This window comes from Mustela nivalis (assembly GCF_964662115.1).
Source record: "Mustela nivalis genome assembly, chromosome: 8".
In the NCBI taxonomy this organism is placed as follows: domain Eukaryota; kingdom Metazoa; phylum Chordata; class Mammalia; order Carnivora; family Mustelidae; genus Mustela; species Mustela nivalis.
Genome location: NC_139027.1, coordinates 74,454,403 through 74,477,028, shown reverse-complemented (window position 1 = coordinate 74,477,028; position 22,626 = coordinate 74,454,403). Strand labels below are relative to the sequence as shown.

The window sequence follows — 22,626 nt, the reverse complement described above, 5'->3', positions numbered from 1 at the left end:
TCACCTGAAATTAGCAAAGCTGGATTCTGCCTCCTTCCAAGCAGAGTCTAGGGGAAGACACAACTCCTTTATCTGTCTCTCTAGGTCACTTGTTCTACCTGACCTCTTTATATGGTTCTAATGCAGTTGCTTGCTCAATTTTACATATTGAGAGAGAGAGAGAGAGAGAGAGAGAGAGAGAGCACAAGCAGGGGAAGCTGAGGGAGAGAGAGAAGCAGGCTCTCGGCTGAGCAGGGAGCCCAAACGGGACTCAGTCCCAGGACCCTGGGATCACCACCTGAGCCGAAGGAAGAGACCCAATAGACTGAGCTACCCAGGTGCCCCTCTAACGCAGTTTCTGCTTGTGGGAAATGGTGACAAGTAGTGAGCCAATACCCTGCCTCTTAGAACTTTCAGCACCACGGACAGCACCTCAGTCGGCTCTGAGATCCAGCCTCTTGCTATTTCACCCTCAGCCCTGTGTTTTTCCAGGCCCTTTACGTAGGGGCAGGGAGGTGGGGAAATCAAGTTATTATTCTGTGGTCTATGGGAAGTTCTGGCCAATGACTGGCCCCAGCACTTCTGCAAGAATCCATCTTCAGAGCTTGTTCCATTGCCTCTTTCACTCAAGGCATCAGTGGACCCAACTGCATACAGCTAGGGGAGTGAGGAGTGCCAGGTACAGGCCACAATCCTGCAGTTGCAGCCTTCCTAGTACCCTTCCTCTACCTTCCCTTTGCTTCTAGACATTTGACAACTTCTTACTTTCCAATCACAATATAAGATACATATTTATTGAAAATAATCCACATATAAGTGGACCTGCACAGTTCAAACTCCTGTTGTCCAAGGGTCAAATGTATATCATCATCTAAAAGTACTTGCATATTTTGTTAATTTAATAAAAGGTAAATTAAAATTCTTTTTGTATCCATTTCTTTCCATAAAGTGCACACCTCTAAATATTACTTACAAATGAATTTAAGGTCCAAGTTTTTAGAAGTTAGTTACCAATCTGGACATTAAAATTTCAATAGCATATTAAGTCTTCATGAATTCTAGTATTTTAAGAATTTTTAAAAATTAAGCTATTTAAAAAGATATTTAAATGCTATGTATGTACATATACATATACATACTGTATATATACATGTTTACATAAAAAAACTTTAAAAATCTTTTTTGTTTTTAAATTTTTTATTTAAGTTCACTTTTGTCAACATATACTATATTATTAGTGTCAGAGGTAGAATTCAGCGATTCATCAGTTGCATATAACACCCAGTGCTCATAAGTTCAAGTCCCTCCTTAATGCCCATCATCCAGTTACCCCATGCCCCACTTCTGTTTGTTTCCTACAGTTGAGATTCCCTTATGGCTTGCCTCCCTGTTTTCCTCTTATTTTTTTCTTCCCTTTCCCTATGTTCATCTGTTTTGTTTCTTAAATTTCACGTATGAGTGAAACCATGTAGTTGTCTTTCTCTGACTTATTTTGTTCAGCATAATACCCTCCAGTTCTATCCACATTGTTGCAAATGACAAGATTTCATTCTTTTTGATAGCTTGTCATGTTCCATTGTGTGTGTGTATATATATATATATATATATATATATATACACATATATTTTTTTGTATGTATATATACATATATACATGATGAATGAAGAAGATGTATGTATATATATATATATACACACAAATATATATATATAACAACACATCTTCTTTATTCATTCACTCGTTGATGGATATCTGGGCTCTTTCCATATTTTGGCTTTTGTGAACATTGCTGCTATAAACACTGGGGTGCACATGAACCTTCAAATCAGTATTTTTGTATCTTTGGATAAATACCTAACAGTCCAATTCCTGGGTCATAGGGTAGCTCTATTTGTAACTTTTTGAGGAACCTCCATACTATTTTTCAGAGTAGCTGCCCCAGTGTATATACCCACCAACAATGTAAGAGGGTTCCCCTTTCTCCACATTATCACCAACATCTGTAATTTCCTGAGTTGTTCATTTTAGCCATTCTCACTGGTGTGAAGTGGTATTTCATTGTGGTTTTGATTTGTATTTCCCTGATCCTGAGTGATTTTGAGCATTTTTTTCATGTGTCTCCTGGCCGTTTGTATGTCTTCTGTGGAAAAATGTCTGTTCATGTCTTCTTTCCACATCTTGACTGGATTTTTTGGTGGGGGGGAGGATGTTGAATTGGTAAGTTCTTTATAGATTTGGGGTACTAGCCCTTTATCTGATAAGACATTTACTTCTGCCATTCCATAAGTAAATTTCTTTTAAATTTTGTTTCCTTTGTTGTGCAAAAGCTTTTTTCTTGATGAAGTTCCAATAGTTCATTTTTGCTTTTGTTTCCCTTGCCTTTGGAGACAAAGCAACAAGTTGCTGCAGCCGTGGTCAAAGAGGTTGCTGACTCTAGGATTTTGATGGATTCCTGTCTCACATTTGGGTCTTTCATCCACTTTAAGTTTATTTTTGAGTATGTTGTAAGAAAATGGTCCAGTTTCATTCTTCTACAGGTGGCTGTCCAATTTTTCCAGCACCATTTATTGAATAAATGTCCTTTTTCCATTGGATATTCTTCCCTGCTTTGTCAAAGATTAGTTGACCATAGGGTTGAGGGTCTATTTTTGATCTATGTGTCTGTTTTTGTGTCAGTTTTCTGCCTTGCTGATTACAGCTTTGTAATAGAGCTTGAAGTCCGGAACTGTGATGCCACCAGCTTTAGTTTTCTTTTTCAACATTCCTTCAGCTCTTCAGGGTCTTTTCTGGTTCTATACACATTTTAGGATTGTCTGTCCCAGCTCTATGAAAAAAGCTGATGGTATTTTGATAGAGATTGCATTGAATGTGTGGATTGCTCTAGGTAGCATAGACATTTTAACAATATTTTTTCTTTCAATATTTAACGATTTTTTTCTTCCAACCCATGAGGCATGGAATATTTTCATTTCCTTATGTCTTCCTCAATTTCTTTCATAAATGTTCTATATTTTTCAGAGTACAGATCATTTACCTCTTTGGCTAGGTTTATTCCTAGGTATCTTATGGTTTTTGGTGCAATTGTAAATGGGATTGGTTCCTTGATTTCTCTTTCTTCTGCTTCATTGTTATTGTAGAAATGCAACTGACTTCTGTGCACTGATTTTATATCCTACCATGTTGCTGAATTCCTGCATCAGCTCTAGCAATTTTTTTGGTGGAATCTTTTGGATTTTCTACATATAGAACCATGTGGTCTGTGAAGAGTGAAAGTTTGACTTCTTTTTTTCCCAATTCAGAGGTTATTTATTTCTTTATATTGTCTGATTATTGAGGCTAGGACTTTCAGTACTATGTTGAACAATGTAGAATGGACATCCTTGCCGTGTTCCTGGCCTTAAGGTAAAGTTCTTCCTCATTGAGGACGATATTTGCTGTGCATTTTTCATATATGGCTTTGATGATATTGAAATATGTTCCCTCTATCCCTACATGGTGGAGAGTTTTATCAAGAAAGGCTGCTGTATTTTGTCAAATACTTTTTCTGTATCTATTGAGACGATCATATGGTTCTTGTCTTTTATTAATGTGGTGTATCACATTAATTGATTTGTGGATGTTGAACTACTTTTGACCTCACAAATATATCCCACTTGGTCACGGTGAATAATCCTTTAAATTTTTTAAATTTTCAAGAAATATTTGCGAGAGAGAGAGCAAGTGAGAGAAAGCACAAGCCAGGGGGAGAGACAGAGGGAGGAGAAGACTCCCCATGGAGCTGGGAGCCTGATGTGGGGCTTGATTCCAGGACCCCAGAATTATGACCTGGGCTGAAAGCAGATGATTAACTGAATGAGCCACTGAGGCACCCCATGAATAATCCTTTTTATGTATTGTTGGATCCTATTGGCTAGTATTTTGGTGAGACTTTTTGCATCCATGTTTGCGTCATCAGGGATATTAGTCTGTAATTCTCCTGGGATCAAGGTAATGCTGGACTCATAGAATGAGTTTGGAAGTTTCCTTCTGTTTCTGTTTTTTTAAATGGTTTCAGAAAAATAGGTATTCATTCTTTTTTTAAGATTTTATTTATTTGACAGAGATCACAAGTAGGCAGAGAGGCAGGCAGAGAGAGGGCGTAAGAAGCAGGCTCCCCGCTGAGCAGAGAGCCCGATGTGGGGCTGGATCCCAGAACCTTGGGATCATGACCTGAGCCAAAAGCAGAGGCTTTAACTCACTGAGCCACCCAGGCGCTCCTAGTATTCATTCTTCTTTAAATGTTTGGTAGAATCCTGCTGGGAGGCCATCAGAACCTGGACTCCTGTTTGTTGGGAGATTTTTTTGATTACTGATTCAATTTCTTTGTTATGGGTTTGTTTAGATTGTCTATTTGTGTTTTAGTTTTGGTGGTTTCGGAATGCATGCATTTCTTGGTGTAGATTGCCTAGTTTGTTGGCATGTAGTTGCTCATAATATTTAATTTTTTGTATTTCTTCTGTGTTGGTTGTGATCTCTCATCTTTGATTCATGATTTCATTTATTGGGTCCTTTCTCTTTTCTTTTTGATAAGTCTGACTAGGGGCTTGTTCTTATTCTTTCAAAGAACCAGATCCTGGGGTGCCTCTGTGGCTCAGTCTGTTAAACGTTTGCCTTTGGCTTAGGTCACAATATTAGAGTCTTGGGATTGGGCTCTGCATCATGGGCTCCCTGCTTGGCAGGGAGCCTGCTTCCCCCTTTGCCTCTACCTGCCACTCCCCCTGCTTGTGCTCTTTCTCACTCCCTTTCTCAAATAAGGACATAAAATCTTTAAAAACAAAACAAAAACATGAAGCACCTAAAGAACCAGCTTCTAGTTTTATTTTTCTGTTCTACTGTCCTTTGATTTCTGTGTCATTGATTTCTGCTGGAATCTTTTATTATTTCTCTCCTCCTGCTGCTGGATTGAGGTTTTACTGTTCTTTTTTCAGCTCCTTTAGGTTTAAGGTTAGGTTGTGTATTTGAGACTTTTCTTGTTTCTCAAGAAAGGCCTGTATTGTTCTGTAGTTCCCTGTTAGGGCCATCTTTGCTCCCTCCCAAATGTTCTGCATTGTCATGTTTTCATTTTCATTTGCTTCCATATATTTTTCAAAGTCCTCTTTAATTTCCTGGTCGGCCCATTCATTCTTTAGTAGGATGCTCTTTAAACTCCATGTATTTGATTTCCTTCCAAATTTTTCTTGTAATTGACTTCAAGTTTTAAAGCACTGTGTTCTGGATATACACATGGAATAATACCAATTTTTTTTTTTTTTTTTAACTGGTTGAGGCCTGATGTGTGATCTGGTGTGTGATCTATCCTGGAGAATGTTCCATGTGCACTTGAGAAGAATGTCTATACTGTTGCTTTAGGATGAAATGCTCTGAATATATGTGTAGTCCATCTGATCCGTGTGTCATTCAAAACCCTTGTTTCCTTGTTGATCTTTTGCTTAGATGGTTTGTCCATTGCTGTGAGTGGGGTGTTAAAGTCCCATACTACTATTTTATTATCAATGTGTTTAATTTTGTTATCAATTGCTTTATATATTTGGCTACTCCAATGTTAGGGGCATAAATACTTAACAATTGTTAACAATTGTATGATCTAGTGTCCCTCATCATCTTTTACTACAGCCTTTGGCTTAAAATCCAGTTTGTAAGATATAAGGACAGCTATCCCTGCTTTCATTTGATGCCATTAGCATGATAAATGTCCTCTACCCCCTCACTTTCAATCTGGAGGTGTCATTGTGTCTCAAGTCTCTTGTAAGCAGCACATTGATGGGTCTTGTTTTTTTATCCATTCTGATATTCCATGTCTTTTGATTGGAGTATTTGGTCCATTTATATTTTAGTTTATTTAAAAAAATATTTATTATTTAGAGAGAACGCAAGCATGAGCAGGGAGAGGGATGGTGCGGAGGGGGGTGAGGGGTGAGGGGGCAGGGGGAGAGGAAAAGAATCCCAAGAGGACGTCTCATGGAGCAAGCTCAATCTCGATCTCACAACCCTGAGCTCATGACCTGAGCTGAGATGAAGAGTTGGGTGCTTAACTGGCTAAGCCACCCAGGTGCCTCAGAGCTTTTTTTTTTTTTTTTTTTTTTTTTTTAAATGATTTTATTTGAGAGAATGAGAGAGAAAAGGAGCAGGGGGAGCAGCAGGTAGAGGGAGAAGCAGACTCCCTGCTGAGCAAGGAGCCCAATGGGGGGTTTGATCCCAGGACCCCAGGATCTGAGCCAAAGGCAGATGCTTGACTGACTGAGCCACCCAGGTGCCCCAAGCTTTTACTTCTAAAATTCAAACTCAGCTTTGTGCAAAGCAAACTACCATGCTAACAAGTTTTTCGCCATAAACCGTTAGATTGAATCCTGTCAGTTCAGGTTAGGTGGGACTGTTGCCAGGCAAACATCTCCTGCGAGAGTTACTGGGAAGGAACAAAGTAACAGCAGAGGCTCTAGTTTGTATTTTTCCTCATTTCATGTGTATGGTTTTTCTCAGTCCTGCTACTGTTAGCAACATGGAGTGAAATTAGAACTTTTTTTTTTTTTTCAAGAGGAAGGCATTTTGGGAGTGTGAGGTGATTCTAAGGAAGAAGTTCAGAAGCCTTTAATGAGATACCTTTCTTGAGGTAAAGTTTGGAACCAAATTGTTTCTCTTGTAAATGAGGGTTAACAACAGAAAGCTCACCTGTTTCTGTTGGTCAGTAATACCTGATTGGCTTTGGTGGATAAAGAGAAGCTCCAGCCTTGAATGTGTGTGTTGCAGTTTTGCAAGTGCATACAGGAGATAGGAGATACGCTAGTGAGACTGTCTGAGGGCCACATTTGCCATGGGCCCCGAGCACCAGGGCTCTGGTGTCCCTGAGGGACAAAATATAGGTTGGAAAGGCGACATGGCTGGTTCTACTGAGCCTTGGTGTAAAGCAGAGAAGAGGTGGGACTCAAATTCACTTTGCATGTTTCATCTGAACCACTTTGACCTTGGGGAATGGTTGGATTTCTTCATGATGTAATTGACCTCAAACAGAAAGTTTGTGTTTAGTGTCTGCTGGTTACCCAGCAAGGCTGAGTGTTCAAAAGCTGGCTTTTAAAATAGACTGGAAATAAGTGGGGGAGAAAAGCCAGTCGGAGCAGGCAAGACTGTGTGAGAGAGTCAGCCGGGCTGACGCACTGTGGCGTAACCAGTGTGCCTGGTATGTGGTGTTTCTACAGGTTCCATTTGGAGCATCTGCGGGGATCTGAAAAATTGCAAAAGGGTCAAAACACTTGTAATTAAAAGGAAGAATAAATTTTAGATGTGCCAATTATTTTCTCTCAAGGACCTTCAGTGACCACCATGGAAAGACATGGAATTTAATTAGACCACAGGGGTTTCCAGCCACGATAAATCAAACTGCACGGAATAAGGCAATGATAGAACGGTACGCTCTGGGGTGAGAGAATCCAGTGATGAATAAATTCATCTTACTGTAAAGAAGGGACACACAACAATTCAAGGCTTTTGAAAAAAGCATCATTTATTTCAAAGTACAACACAAAGTTGTATTTTTAAGAAATACACATTCAATCTTGTATCCCAAGACTTGGCTATGTGCATTTCAGTTTATCGTTAAAATAACTTCAGGTATACAAATGGTACATACCTCAAGTACAAACAGCACAGAAAATGCGTATGGTCTCAACCGAATGTTTTTACATTCATTCACGGTTCTTAAAGTTGACTTACATTTCTGTAATCTGCTTTTAAACCAAGACAGCCTTATTTTAAAAAAATACTCTGTATTTTTCAGCACAAAGTCCTCATACGTTTTTAAAATTAGATCTTGGTGCATAATATTGCGAAATTATTAAAAACCAAACTTGGTAATTTAATAAAATTGTCACATGCCAGGACTTCTGAATCAAATTATCTCCTTAGCTGTAAATGTCAAATTTGTGTTCAGACAGATAAATAAAGGATGGAAGAAGACAGGTGGTGGAGACTTGATAGCAGCTAAGGTTTTCAGATGTACAGGTCTTATTAGAGAGTTTGTGGCTGAGTCCAGACTTTTCCCTAAAAGCACAACAGCAAATCTCATATTATCATAATTGCAAGAAAGATCTGAAAGAAGCGAGTGGTACAAGCCTGCCCTGCTTGAATCTGTTTTGCAAAGATGAGGAGGGTGGGGAGTGGGAAGCTACAGCAGTAACAGCCTTAAAAAGATGTCTCAAAAACTGGCATATCATGATCTAGATGAGGGGCCCCCACTTTGTTTTGTTTTGTTGCCTAATTTCAATTCTCATGAGGGAAGTGTGAATTAGACCAAGGGTCGGAGCTTCTTCTTCCGATTGTGGGGCTCCATATCCGCCATGGGTTGTAGGTCTGCCCCAAGTCATCGGCTGGACTCGAGGTGGAGGGAGCATGAGGAGCAGAGGAGTTTTCTGTGCCCATGAGGCCAATGCTTGGCAGCGCGTTGGCTGGAGTGGTGAAGGGCAGGGTACTGTTCAGGTTGCTGGACCAGATCGAGTTGCTGAATGGAGTGGTGGACCACAAGCTGCTGGTGTTGCCAAGGATCGACTGAGAAGACAGAAAACACGCAGCATGGAGCATCAAGGCTGACAGGCGCACATGTGCTATGCGGGTGACGCTTATGCTAGAAACTGGGGCTGGGCCAGAAGTGGTTTCACCTTCTTTATTTGGAAACAAATGTTTCATACGTACAGCCATCTCAGCATCTGAGCAGATGGGTCTGCTCTCTTAAAGGGCTGGCAAACCACAGTGGGCCACACCCAGCCCTGCCTGTTTCTAAGTCAAAGGGCTGCCCCGCTGGGGGAGGGCCCGTCTGGCCATGTCGGCATGACCGCAGCAGAGGGGAACAGATGCAAAGAAGCAGGATGGCCTGTGAAGCCTAAAATATTTACTGACCCATTTTAAAAGCAGCTTAACCATTCTCTAAAGCTGAATCCAGAATGATTTACAAGTAAAGAAGGTAAAGTATCTACTTTCAGCCCTGCATGTCTAATTTAGTTTTCCTGAGAATGAAGAGGGAATCACAGCAGGGTATTTTTCTGTGATCATTTTGTGAAAGCTGAAACCAGTAATTATCTTGGCAAGAATACTTCTTTGGAGCATGATCTCGACAGGAAAATTTAGCTGAAAAACCAACAAATGTACACTGGAAAAGCTCAAGCTAAGGTGCTCCCCCAAAGCAAAATTAATGCACCCTTCCAGCAGCTTGCTGCCAGGGGCTCGACAGCCTACAGGTCGTAGAGGGTGAAGGCCACCCTCTGCCGCTGTCTGGCTGCCAGCCACACCTGCGGCCTGACTTGCAGGTTGGGAAGAGGCGGTAATGTTTTGGCTCAGCTCAGAGACCCACCCCACTGGAGCTCACTTGTGCGTCCTATAGTTTCCTGACTGTAATCGCTGAGGAATACCCGTGGGTCCCCTGGGCAGAGTATGAAGACACGGCAATGAGGACCAGAGAAGAACTAAACTGCCCCTTCCAGGCCATGCTCCGGCCTCTGTAACGGCGTCAGTGTCGCCTGAGGAGCAGTGACAGTAACAGCAGGAGTGATGAGGGAGCAGGTGAGGCCGAGCCCCAAGTACTCACTGTGGCCGTGTGGGTCGGGGAACTGGAACTGGCTGGCCAGGAAGGGCTGGGATCTGTCGCTGGAGAGTCCCAAAGGTACGAAGGGCCACTACTAAACTCGTTCCAGCCTCTCTGGGAGGCCTGATTGCATGACCGAGATAACCCAAGTTTGCTGAAAACTTCTGCAAATAAGGAAGCAATTAAGTGTGTATTATTTTGCCATGCTCACTGGGGCATTCACTCAGAGGCACATGTCCCCCCAGCTCTCACTTAGGGCCCCTCACCTGCTCTGCCAGCTCCCACCACAGCCTGGGGAGAACGGGGCATAGAGGGTGTTCCCCAGAACTCGAGTGCACGGCACACAGTCTGAGCTCTTTACCCGGCCCGCTAACTGGATGACACAGTGCAAACATCCCATTGCTAACGTGACTGCAGCTAAAGCAAAGCTCACACTGCAGCCTCTAGTCTGGGACACCAAGTAAGGAGCCCAGCATGGCCAGGAGTCACCTTTCAGACACACAATCCTTTCTTGAAGTTCTTAAATAACCGCTGGGAACCACAAACCAGCTGGCACTCCTAGCACTGAGCTGGCTCTACCAGATGCCTGGGCTGTGGGCGGGTAGAAGAGAAGGCCCTTTAGAGAGGTTCCTGCTGGGCCTCCCTTGCTGCAGGCCGCTGTGCCAAGGGCTAATGGGGCCTGGGCCCAGGCATCTGTCTGGGAAAGCTACAACAGCCCGGCTGCCCTGAAGTCAGCCTGCGTGTTTTCTGTCAGTGCCTGACTACAGGGACAAAGAAATGTGCTGACAAAATGACAGGCTGGAGGCGCCTGGGTGGCCTAGTCAGTTAAGTGTCTGCCATTGGCTCAGGTCATGATCTCAGGGTCCCTGCTTAGCGCAGGGAGTCTGCTTCTCCCTCTCCCTCTGGCCCCACCACTTGTGCTCGCTCGCTCTCTCACTCACTCTCAAATAAGTAAAATCTTTTTTTTTCCAAATAAGTAAAATCTTAAAAAAAAAAAAAAAAAAAAGGCTCTCCTAGTTCAGTGTGTTTCTCCACACATAAAACTAGACCTCATCTTCCTTTTTCTTTGTCCATGTGCTTATTAGTTGCAGGTCTAGTGTTAAACACTCACCACCAGTTAGGTTAAAAGAATTCCCAAAGGCCGAGAACGAATTGAGGGGTGTGAAGTCAGGGCTGCTGGGGTTGCTGGCAGGACTCCACAAACCCGAGCTGGATGTTACAGGAGGAAAATGCAACACACAGAGATGTATACTGGTTAGTGCGCACAGGCCTGTTACACATGGCTTCGCAGACAGCGGGCGCTGCGTCACCCGGGGGCACTCAGGCTATGGAAGACAGGCTCCTGTGCCAAAAAGGGTTCAGGCACAGAGAGGTTCTGAGCTCCTAGCCTACGCAGGAGCTGTGAGCCAGGCTCAAAGCAGGTGTTCTGTGGAGAGAACAGGTATTCTTTTTTTTCCTTATGTTGATCTTTTGGTAATGGAAGATTGATTTAAAAAATTTCCAATCCAGCACTCACCCCTTTCAGTACAGGGTAGGTTGAGTTGGGGCTGTACGGACAGTCTTTACTGTTACTGACCTGGGAAATGAACCACAGCAATCGCTGCCTGTCACCGTGCCCAGGAGGGTTGCTCAGGGTCAGGAGAGCACATCTCCAGTATTTAGTACACACTGTCCCGAACCAACTCTCAGGCATAGTTTGTTCTCCTCTATGTGCTCACATCCTTTCTTACAACAGACCGTGACAGGGGAGTAGGACGGACACACACCTGGCCCTCTGTCGGGGGAGCCACTGGGCCTTCTGCTTCCATCCAACAGACCAGAGCTCTGAGAGGATGGCCTAATTGGAATCTCGTGGGGAACACAGGTATGGACGGAAGAAGCTAGCCCTGCCTTTTAGCTTTCTTTTGATTAAGAATGGTCTACTGTACCTGTCTGAGCCATCGCTGTCGACAGGAGTGTGTGAAATGCCAAGGCTGCTGGAAAAATCTGTTTTGTTTGAAGAAACTTTAGCAAAGCCATTCCCGCCTGTAACAATGGACTCTGAATCAATAAAAGGCAATTCTACTGTGCCCAAAGCCCAGGTGTGACAGATAGGACCCCAAGCCACTCACCTGGACTCTTGTCGTACCCGGCTGTGACTGCAGCAAAAGTAGGGTTGCCGTTCTTGCCAGGGAGTGAGGCTGCTTTTGTCAACTTGTGTTTGCTTCCATTTGGCTGCTTGGTTTTAGGGTCACTTGAAGGAAGAAGCAAAGAGAGAGGCCATTCCTCATTAGTCCAGGCTGGAGGCCTGCTGTGGGCACTTGTCTTGGGCGGTCTGGCTGCCCCGAGACTGAGCCCATGCAGTGCCCTCACTGTAGCTGGGCCCAGGTTTTGACGGGGAGCTGGAAACAGCCCAGGACAGCCCCCCAAGTATGGCCTGGCCTCACCTAAAATGCTGCCAGACCTAAGACTGTGCCGTCTGATGGGACACAAGGGACTTGGGGGAAAGGTGTGAAAACAGAAGGCCCCTAGAAAAGAGACCAGGGCAGGGATGAACATTTAGGGGCTGGCAAAGCTGCAATCCCATTTTAAAGAACACTGTGTAGGGAGCCATTGGGTCATGGGCTGAGGAGGAGACCAAGGGCTCACTGGCAGGCAATACTACGTGACAGGGTTCTAGTCTATGGCCTGTCAGGACCTGGTAAGGGGCCCAGTACTGCAAGGGCCCCCCCAAGCAGGGCAGCCTGCCCTCTAGTTCTTTGGCAAGAGAGAAAAACCGGGCAGGTTGTCTGTCATTTCAGGCTGGGTAGTTCCCCAAGGGCAGAGCAGGGACGGTGACAACATTGGGCTTGGCTTGCAGGTGTGTGTGTGGGGAAAACGTGCAGCACTGGGGGCATTCTGGCACTAAGAACTCGTCCCGGGCTCCTCACTCTTACTGAGGTTGCTGTTACACCAAGTTAGCCAAACATGGGGGGGCTCTGGGCCTCCACGAAGGAGCGCCATCGCGGGGTCCTGCCTGCCCATCGGGAGGCTGCCGCCTCTGTGCATGGCACCTGGTGCAGCAGCTCTTGCGACGGCCGGTCTTGGCCTGTAACTGCTGAGCTCTGCAGCCATAAGGGCGAAATAAACATCCTGTAGAGCCGCTTCCTCAATGCACAGGGCGGCTGTAGATCTTCAATACTTAGGATGCTCACTGCCTCCTGAATTAGAAAGTAATTCTACTAAGTTAAATGATGCATAGTTGGGGTCGGGCAACAACCCCAGGAAAGGGCAGAAGATGGTAGAGGACAGGAGCAGTGGGATGGGACAGCAGGCTGCGGCCACTGAGCGCTTCCAATCCAAGAGTGCAAGCATTTACCGAACTTAGTTACCTGAAGGGTGGGGGACAGCCAGGGACCCACCTGCTGGAGCTGCTGTTAACGATGCTGCTGTAGCTGCCCCGGGTCGAGAACGGGCAAGGTGCAGCAGGGGGAGAGGGAGAGGCAGGTGTCGGTGAGGTCTGGCGTTGTTTCAAAAAAATGTCTGCGTTGAGGGTTTGCAGAGAAAGTTTATAAAGACTATCGGTAGCTGGAAATGAAAAATAAATGGTCTTGTTAATGTAGTGTTTTGATTTTTACTCTTGAAATTACTTTTGATGTTCTGATAGAATGCAGAACTCAACTGCTTCTATAAAACAAAAACGAAAACAAAAACAGCCAGCAAGAAAGCTTTTACATGTGTTTTGTTTAAAGGTTTGAAAGGGAAAAAGGAAGTCCTGTGTCTCTCTGTCTAATGAGGCATTCTAATTCACCGCTCCTCAGTGCTCTGCCAGATGCTCCTGGACAGCTTCTCCCGGCTCAGGCTGGGAAGGCGGCTCTTCCTTGTCCTTCAGGGGTGGGCAGGGAAAGTCAGTGCCTGGGACTGGACAGAGTCCCTGTATTTCCACCCAGGCACGTGTGGGGGTGGCGGGCAAAACATCCCTGAGTCCTATAGTTTGACCCTACCCTGCTGCTGCCCCAGTCCACGGCACAAGGATGCGAGCTCCTGGAGAGTCCTACTACCCTTTAGGATAATGTGTACACAGCTGTTTGAAAGATTTGAAAAAGAAAAAGCCTACATAAATAAAATATTAATTCTGCACTCACAAAGAGGAAACACACATAACTTCTTTCAGAAAATGACATCATCTGGCGAGGATGCATGCGGCCCCAGCCATGGGGGCCGTGGCCTCTGTGAGCTCAGCCCCCATGGGCTCCTGGGGTGTGTGGTTGCGCACCTCCCCGCAGTTGTCCTGGCACAATGGCCCCGTCCTGTCACCCTCCTTTCCCATCCCTGCCCAGCACACTCTTCTGCCGGGGCACATTCCCACTCCATCCCCGCCTGATGGCCCTTCCTGGCCCGTACAGGCCCTGTCTACAGCGAGGACAGCCTGCTCTACTCCCAGTCTCTGTGAATGGTTTGTTTCATCTCACGTCCAGAAAGACCAGAAGCCAGCTCAGCACAGTGCTTCCACTTCCTTTGTGACTCTCTCCCAAACCCGTGGTTCTCCCCAAGCCCCCAGGGCTCAGAGCCCAGATGGAGCTGCATGTTCCCTGGCTGCATCAAGGCAGCACCTATGGCACTGCCATGCTAAGCCCCCTTCTTCTCAAAGCCTGAGCTAGCCATTCATTCCCCATCTCCAGTGCCGCCTTGCAACTACCCCAGGATTCTGGCATTCCTCAGTGGTGTTGGCCCCTTATTCCCTGTCCCTGCCTCCACTCCACCAGCTCTCACCCTTGATCATGTGGTTAATCCCTTTCCTATATGCTCTGTAGTCTGTTGACTTGATGCCCATGTTCAGGGACAGCCCATCTCAAAGCTCTCAACCTTTCTGCCTGCCTCAGAAGCTCCTACAGCGCAGTGTCTGGTATCACCTCTATGTGGTAGGACCATTATATTTACAACTGTCCTGATCCTTCCCAGCCACCCCTTGTAGGACATCTCTGACTACCCTTTTCCCCCAAGAAGTGAGCCGGGCACTGTCGGCAGTGGGACAGTCCTCCTCCAATGGGATGTGTTTCACTGAGCCCAGGAGTAACTCAGTAAATGTCGGAATACAAGAGGGGAAGTTAAGTCAGAAGAAGACTTTTTGGACTAATGCTTGAAGTAAGAAGAGAAGATGGGGGGAAGGTAGAAGGTGACCAAGAATAGCATAGGGCATGTGCAATTAGAGAACTTTTTGACTCAACAGATTTCCTCTGGGGCTTTCTGTTTGCCTTTCAATAAACCCTTGGATTTGTTGTCTTTTAAAGTCATGATGTTATTCGAAGAGAATTTTCTCAGCATCTCCTAGGGGCCTAGGGAACCATGCTATAAGGGGTCCTGCCTGGGGGTGGAGCAATCTCTCCACATGGTTTTCCAGTGAGGTGCTGGCTAGCACAGCCAAGTGGAGAATGGTCTACCCCCTGGAAAGCCTAGGAAGTGCAGCTCTGCTAGCAGGGGGTTTGGAGGCTTGAGATCTCAGCCAGGTCAGTTATCAGTGAAGGGTGGAAAAGGGAGAAAAGACGAGAAAACAGGGGGACAGGGAGTGTATTAGACTGATTCTTACTGGTTTCATGTAGCAGTTTTGTGTATATGATGGAGCCCTGCTGGAACTTTCCAGTAAGGCTAGTGGAGAGAGTGGGGAGGTTACAGGATGTGGGACCAGGCTAAGGTATTCCTTGCTTGGAAACGCACACAATCGTTATGCAGATGTGGGCCTTGGAGCGAGTACACACTTTCTGCAGTGGCAAAGCCATCTAGCTGTCTGACAGGGAGCTCTGCCCCAAGGCACTGAGCTCTCGGAGGCAACAGCTGGCCTTCTTAGATGGGCCTGGGGAGGAAACAGAGCATTCTGCTTTCCAAACATTTTCTTCTCCAGACCATTTGTCTGGCATTTCTTACGTTCCTCCCCTCCTAAGGCGGGGAGCCGAACTCACATGGGTTTGGATCTGGTCACCTTTTCTCCTCAACCCCAAAGGAGGGACAACAGCATGTTTGTCAGGTGCCACTTGGTGGTGACGCTGTCACGGCCAGCTATCTGGTCTTGAAGGCTGTGCCTGTTGACACCCCCTCTCTCCTGTATGTGTTACTCATGGCAGCAGAGCTCACGCTGACCTTGCTGGGCTGCAGACAACCCTATGAAACTGGCTCCCTGGGAACCCGGTATCCCCAGTGCTGAAAACGTCCCTCTGTGGGGGGCGGTGATATCTGTTTAATACGGCACGGCCCAAATCACAAAGTGGAAGCCTAGGACTGGTGTCCAGCTGAAACTCAGAGGGGAATCTAAGGAAACAAAAAGCATTCAGCCTGGACACCAGGACTACTGAGAGATTCGTTTCAAGATCTCTTAATGACCAGGGATTTAGGTTTGTATCTCATCCCAGGCAAAAAAAAAAAAATAGTATTAAATAGTGCCAGAAAGTCTCATGGAAAATAGGGGGCTAGAGGTTTAACCACAGAAAGTGTCTCTTTCCAGTGTACTTATACAGGTGAAAATGTAAGAGGCGCCATGTTTCCTATACAACGCACCTGGATTTCCAAGTTCTTTTCCTCCTTTCCTTTACTGAGGACTACAATCACACAGTCTTCATTTAAATCCCCCTTTGCCCCAAACAATCTTTTGTTCAACTCTGATTTTCCCTTTGGCACAAACTGGCTAAGTGTGAGTTCACTCTAACACCATATGGATTAGTCCTCAAGCTGGTCCTCTCTTGACCCCAAACACCTATAATTAGGCCCTTCCCTTGGCCTGTGTCTGTTGCCTTCTATTCTGGGTCATAGGTATGTAAGGCGAGGACTGCTATCTTATTTTAGTAGCCTGTGCTACTGCCATGATTTACTCTTGGCCAAGTCTGACAAACAAGGTCAAGAAGCTAGTGAGTAAAATAGAGAAACCTTCACACAGGTGGATTACGTAAAAGATGTGGGTCAAGCTGAAGGAAGACTGAATTTTTACAAAAACGATTATCACACTGGTAAACGTTATGAGGAACTAGCCAGGCAAAAAATGGCTGCGTTAACAATTTCCTAAAGAAGTATTTCTTTGGGTGAGTCACCACTCCAGACAGATCTTCCCATTTTGTACTCTGGGAAGTAGTGTGGTCTAGCAGCTCTAGAAAAAGAGCCCTCATGTGAACTGTCTCCTAATTTTTCTGGTGTAAACACTCCTGCCACGGCCAAACAAGCTTCGACACTTTTACCAATGGCAGACTATTGAACAAAGGGCTTTGGCTGGCTGGTACAAGTGGCCTCAGATACCAGGCCTCCTTTTAAAGCAATATGCCCCATGGAGTTTTCCTGCCCAGAGCGGACCCCCTGGTTTCTCAATCCCCATACTTACAGCTGCCGGGCTTGTGAACTGGCACAGAATCCCATTCCGGGGGTGGAGAGTCTTTTTCACCTTCTGAGCTACTGGTGTTGCCTAGTTCTTGACTATTTGGGAGGAATTTTGCTAGAGCAGGTGGCCTGTTATCCACTAACTTATTTGTACCTACACAAAAACCAGAAACAAAAAAATCATTAATGGAGGATAAACTCCTTTCTTTCAGGTCTGTTTCAATGAACCTTTTATAGGACTGATGACTACTAATCGATTACTGGTAACTCACAACTAGTAATTACTAGTACAATGAATCATGAAAATATCCATATGGTCAAACAAAAATACCTTTTGTTTTCTGGGAATTTCGTGATTTGGATCCACTTGTCAATGCAGTTGGAAGAGGAATCTTGGTTGGGAGATTTCTGCGTTGTTTACTTTCCAGTGGGGGGGTATAAGGGAGTTCTAAAGAACTGAAAGACAATCATGGATGGAAAATACAAATTTATGCCTTTGTTTTGGATCAGAGAGTAGAAGTTACTGATCACGCTACAATTTCCATTGCATATGTTTTCCTCATCTGGCTTCCTCAGACGCTATGTAGTCATGGTCCTAACTTAACACTGGCTGCTTTCCAAATGTTTCTAAGACTGCTCAGAAGACATGCAGCATTTGCAGATTTATCCTTTGCTATTCTGAGTGCTGACAATGAACTGAGGTCCGTTGTTTGATACTACGGAATGGGTTAGAGCATCTACCTCACATCGTATGTATAAAGGTTTTGGCAAAAACATGCCGTTTTGGGGGCTGCTAAATGCAGTCATTTTGCTTGTGAATGAGTCTTTCCCATTATCTGGACCACTAGCGGGATTCTTGAATGTGGAGATTCTGAAAGGTCTCCGACTTAAAATGTCAAAGGGTCTGCACATTTGTCTCATAGAAACCATGAAATGAACCAGCGCTAAGTTCTCGGCTTGCCTATGAAAATTCACTAGCCCAATGCAGAGCAGGACTGATAGATTTGCCTAAGCTCTAGGGTGAATAGGGTGAGATGAATTTTCTTCTTTATTCTTAAACTCAAGGTTAACCTTGGGCAAACATTTAAGTATTATTTTTTATTCATTCAGAGTATATATGTGTTCTAAAAGATTCAGAGGTAAGCTTAACATAATAAACATTTATAAATAGAGCTAACTGGCTCTGAACTTCCTGTCCAAGGCAAAATGGGAGGCATGCTGGGCTATTTTAGTTTCTATAGCCTGATGCAGAAAACATTAAAATCTGCTGGGAGAGAAGCAATCTCTAGGAGAAATGGGCAGATGACCTATAGAAGGTAACAGTGTGAGCAATGTAGCTGTCTGGGCCATAAAGATATTCTTTACGAAGTTGCTTCTGTAATGGCCACCAAGATCAAGTCAGAGGCTTGGGAAGGCCTAGGACAGGAGCTAAGCTAACTGTGGTCCAAGAAGGGTGTTTTCCGGTGAAGGCATGAGACATAGCTGAGAGAACCCAGTGGCCCCTTACCAGGATTCTTCCAAAATTTATCAGTTATCTTCACCATTCTGGTCATGGCCAGAAAGCTGTCGGTTCAAGGCTGAGCAGAGAGTTTGCTTTTCATTAAAAATCTGACCAAGTTTACGCGTGCCACAGATGTTCTAAAATGGGTGTCTTTCTGGCAATTTCCATCTTAGGGTACTTCCTGTTCTGTCCCCAACCCTCAGGTGCGTGACTCCCAACACACCACTCTGGCCTCCCAGAGCCTGTCCTTCAAGTTCTTTTCTATGTACCACATCATCTTCCTTCCGTTGCTACTCCAAATTCTCACTCCTAGAAGGCAGCCCGTTTCTGCTAGGTTCTGGGATGGGGACAGCCCACCGTACTAATTCACATCAGATCTCAAAGGTCAGAATGGTTCAAACCTTCTAGGTGACAGAATAATATATAAATATTAATAATATAAAGAAACCCATTTTAACATAGGCTATTTACAACTATTTATATGGTAGTAGGTTAAAGTCATTTCCTTCTCTTTCTTTTTTATCTCTGCATTTCACAAATTTTCTATAATAAATATGTATTAGATTTGGAATCAGTAAAAGAGCTAACCAAAAATCCAAAGGGCTCTGTTAACCCAAATAAGTAGAATTTTTGGCAGGTTAACAAACCAATGTGAAAAAATTCACTTTTTATGGGCAAGAGTATTAATGTTACAGTTTTATAAACCTTCCATGTCCTTCCACTTCTGATTCACAGTGTTATTTAAAAATTGCACCTAAACAACAACAACAACAACAACAATAAAGGCTCCCATGAAACCCTCTGGTGCTGGTGGCAGAGGTGGATGTGTGGGAATTATTTTTAGGTAAGTCATTTATAAATATGGAGGTTGGGGGTTATTTATACAAAGCTAACTCTGTGCCACTGTTAAATTAGTTGGTTTCTTAAGAAAAAAGATGTCAGACAACTATTTTATTCATGCTGATTCATACTTTCCAAAATTAAGCTAAATTGTCTTTATCAAGAAACCTTTTTAAAGGCTTCTGAGTAAAACAGGAAAGAGCCTACTTAATTTATAATTTTTAAAATTAACATATAATGTATTATTAGCCCCAGGGGTACAGGTCTGTGAATTGCCAGGAAGCCTACTTAATTTAAATGATTCTTTCTAAAAGGGAAAAACTGTAAGGTGGTTCAGATGCCAGGCTTGATTTTTGCTCTGTAATACACATTCTGTGCTGCTGTCTGGGGAAGGGGGAAGGCAGAGAGCTGAAGCCAAGGTCAGGGTGAGCCAGGGCTCACGGGTCTGGAGGCCAGTATGTGAAATGTGGTGCCCACGGCTCTGAGCTGTGCTGTTAGAGTAGTAAAGAGGACAATTACTCTGTGAAGCCCCCCCCCCCTCATTTTAGATTATTACATTTAAGTCATATAAAGTGTTGGTAAATAAATAGACAACAAAAGGATGAATGGATAGCTGCTGTCCTAAGCCAGGCCTGGTTCTACTATGCCTGAGCTGGAACTCTCATTTCCTGGCCTCTTGGTCTTTTGGAAGTCTACAGGTCCACTTACTTCTATGGTGTTGAAGCTGGCCAAGATGGACTGACTGGCTCTCTGCCATTGCAACAGCGTGTTCCCCACTCCCAGGAAATGATTTTTTGAAGTGAACTTGAGGGAGTATAGTGGGAGGTGGCTGCAGAGGCAGACACCATGACTGAGTCACTGCTCTGCCTTTATCATCACCTATTTATAAGAAAACAGATTCCTTGGCATTTCAGGATTGGGTCTTGTAGCCTAGAGATAATAGAACATCCCACTAATATTGACTATCAGCGTTTTGGCTGGCTGATAGATGGAACATTTATTCCCAATCATATAAAGCTTTCAAAAGAAGATGATAATACATATATGCCTCATTAATGGTATCTCTTTAAGAGTGCATCTATACCCTGCAGGTCATGGAATCACAGTTAACACACTCACATCATTTCTGAGGTGACAGGAGTTTTGGGTATCACTAACATAAGGACTGGCAGTGATTTTACCTGAGTGACAGAGCAAGGTCTTTCCTGTCATAACTCAGTGTAGACAGGGAATGACACAGAGAGGCCACATTTCTGGTTATTAAAAAAGCCAGTCTTTGTATGATCTCATGGATACGTGAAATTTAAGAAACAAAATAGAAGATCATAGGGGAAGAGAGGGAAAAAGAAAACAAGACAAAATCAGAGGGAGTCAAACCGTAAGAGACTCTTAGTAAACAAACTGAGGGTTGCTGGTGAGGGGATGGGGTAACTGCATGATGGAATTAAGGTGGGCACTGGGTATTATATGAGACTGATGAATCACTGAATTCTATTTCTGAATAATAATACATTATATGGTAATTTAATTTAAATTTAAAAAATTAAAGAATACATGGTCTATTCTTTGTGAAAACAAACAAAAACAGAAGCCAGTCTTTGTTTAACTCCATATCTGAGTGATGTCCTAATGAATTCTGACTGATTTGATAGATTTATCCCTGAGTTTGGAAAAACACAAAATAAAATTGGTGAGTTTAAAGAGATTAGATTAAGGAGATTAGAAGAGTAAGGCTGCATATGGATTTCTTCAGTTACAAAAGACAATTTAGAAAGACAATTCAGAAGACAGTGCTTAAACTATTTTGCTGGTAACGATTTTTCTCTTAACTATACACCAAGAGGATATGAGTTAGCCTTGTAACTGTCCCTTGATGGAGAGCCAGTAGAGAATGGACTCCTGTAGCTTTCTGTTAACCAGAGACTCAAAGTCCTTATAAAATTAGTAGCATTCAAGTGAAATCTTTTATAAAATTTTCAAAATCAAATCTTCTAATGGCCAACTTATTTTATAAAAAAATAATACTGTATAAAAGGAAAAGGGATAAAGGTAAAAATTAACATGTAGTATTTGTCTAAAAAATACTATGTCTCTGAGCTCAGGCATCAAGGCTAACACACAATGTAGAATGGGTAAAATCACCTGTAATTCTGCTAATGGTCAATTTATCTGATAAAAATTTGGATTATAACAGAAGTCAGTGGAAAAGGGATGAAGGTAAGAATTAACATGTACTATATTTAAAAAATTATGTCTGCCAGCTCACACATCAAGGCTAATCATACAGATTTGGCAAAAACTACCTATGGAGGGGCGCCTGGGTGGCTCAGTGGGTTAAGCCTCTGCCTTCGGCTCAGGTCATGATCCCAGGGTCCTGGGCTCTCTGCCTGCTTCCTCCTTTCTCTCTCTGCCTGCCTCTCTGCCTACTTGTGATCTCTGTCAAATAAATAAATAAAACACTATTAAAAAAAAAAAAACACCTATGGAATGGTTTTGTTACAGTAATTTTTAGAAGGTTGGTTTTTAAATCCATGCGAAGAATTATAGCGTGGTTTTCTATTCTCACAAGATTTCCATGAAAACTATGGTTTTTCATAATCTGTATTTTTAGCCCTATTTACTTAAGAATATCTTATCCATCACCTAAGCCTGCTTTAAAAGGCCTAGAAGGATAATCCCTAGTCACTAGAGTGTTGTTGAGTCCTGAGATGCCAGAATGTTGTTAGCATTAATTAGTGCCTTAGGCTGATTTCTCTCTGGAGAGATCCAAGTGTGTCAACCATTGCTTCTAGCTGGATCAGATTGTTCTCAACGAACTGTGGGATTAGATCCAATAACAATTTGCACATAAGAGTGAATTTTAGGTCTAAATATTCCATTAGTAATAAATGACTGCCATATGCTGTATTATTTCATAAATTCAGAGATGAGGTTTCATTCCACTAGCGTTAACACCTAATTTTTAGGAGCTGTTGATTCTGTGGAGGAGACTGCCTGTGCCTGATTTAGGCCCTTCTAGGGAAAAGAGTCCAGTTTATTGTTGTTTCTGGAAAACTCACGTATTATTCCCAGAATCAAAGAATGGATCTTTCCAAAATGTAAGGCCAATTCTAATGATAACAATGCTTTCCTTTAGTAATTTATACCCAATTCTCTCAACCTCCTAGGTCAATGCTCACTTATCACACAAGAAGGTAAACATCAGCTTCCAGGCTAATGGCCATTTTGTACAATCAACCATGAAGGGCATGAACAATGCTAAAACTAAACTTAGCTTATTCGGTAGATCTAAGGTTTAATGAAAGTAACCTTAGTTGATGACCTATTAGTTCAACTCCTTCATTCACTTGAGGAAACATTCTGTAGCAAGGCTTCCCTGTGAGGTCC

At 43.7% G+C, this 22,626-nt stretch overlaps 1 protein-coding gene across 1 annotated transcript in view; it reads right to left on the bottom strand.

Annotated features, from left to right (window-relative positions):
• Positions 1 to 7,496: 7,496 nt before the first annotated feature.
• Positions 7,497 to 22,626, bottom strand: part of TMEM131 (transmembrane protein 131) — a gene marked incomplete at its 5' end in the record, with an annotated part of 212,195 nt that continues 197,065 nt past the window's right edge. The window contains 8 exons of the mRNA XM_082746739.1: positions 7,497 to 8,554; positions 9,588 to 9,748; positions 10,696 to 10,793; positions 11,513 to 11,609; positions 11,696 to 11,817; positions 12,965 to 13,130; positions 16,903 to 17,052; positions 17,230 to 17,354. Coding sequence (XP_082602865.1) covers positions 8,270 to 8,554; positions 9,588 to 9,748; positions 10,696 to 10,793; positions 11,513 to 11,609; positions 11,696 to 11,817; positions 12,965 to 13,130; positions 16,903 to 17,052; positions 17,230 to 17,354 — 1,204 coding nt within the window. The 3' untranslated portion in view covers positions 7,497 to 8,269. The remainder of the gene's footprint in view (positions 8,555 to 9,587; positions 9,749 to 10,695; positions 10,794 to 11,512; positions 11,610 to 11,695; positions 11,818 to 12,964; positions 13,131 to 16,902; positions 17,053 to 17,229; positions 17,355 to 22,626) is intronic.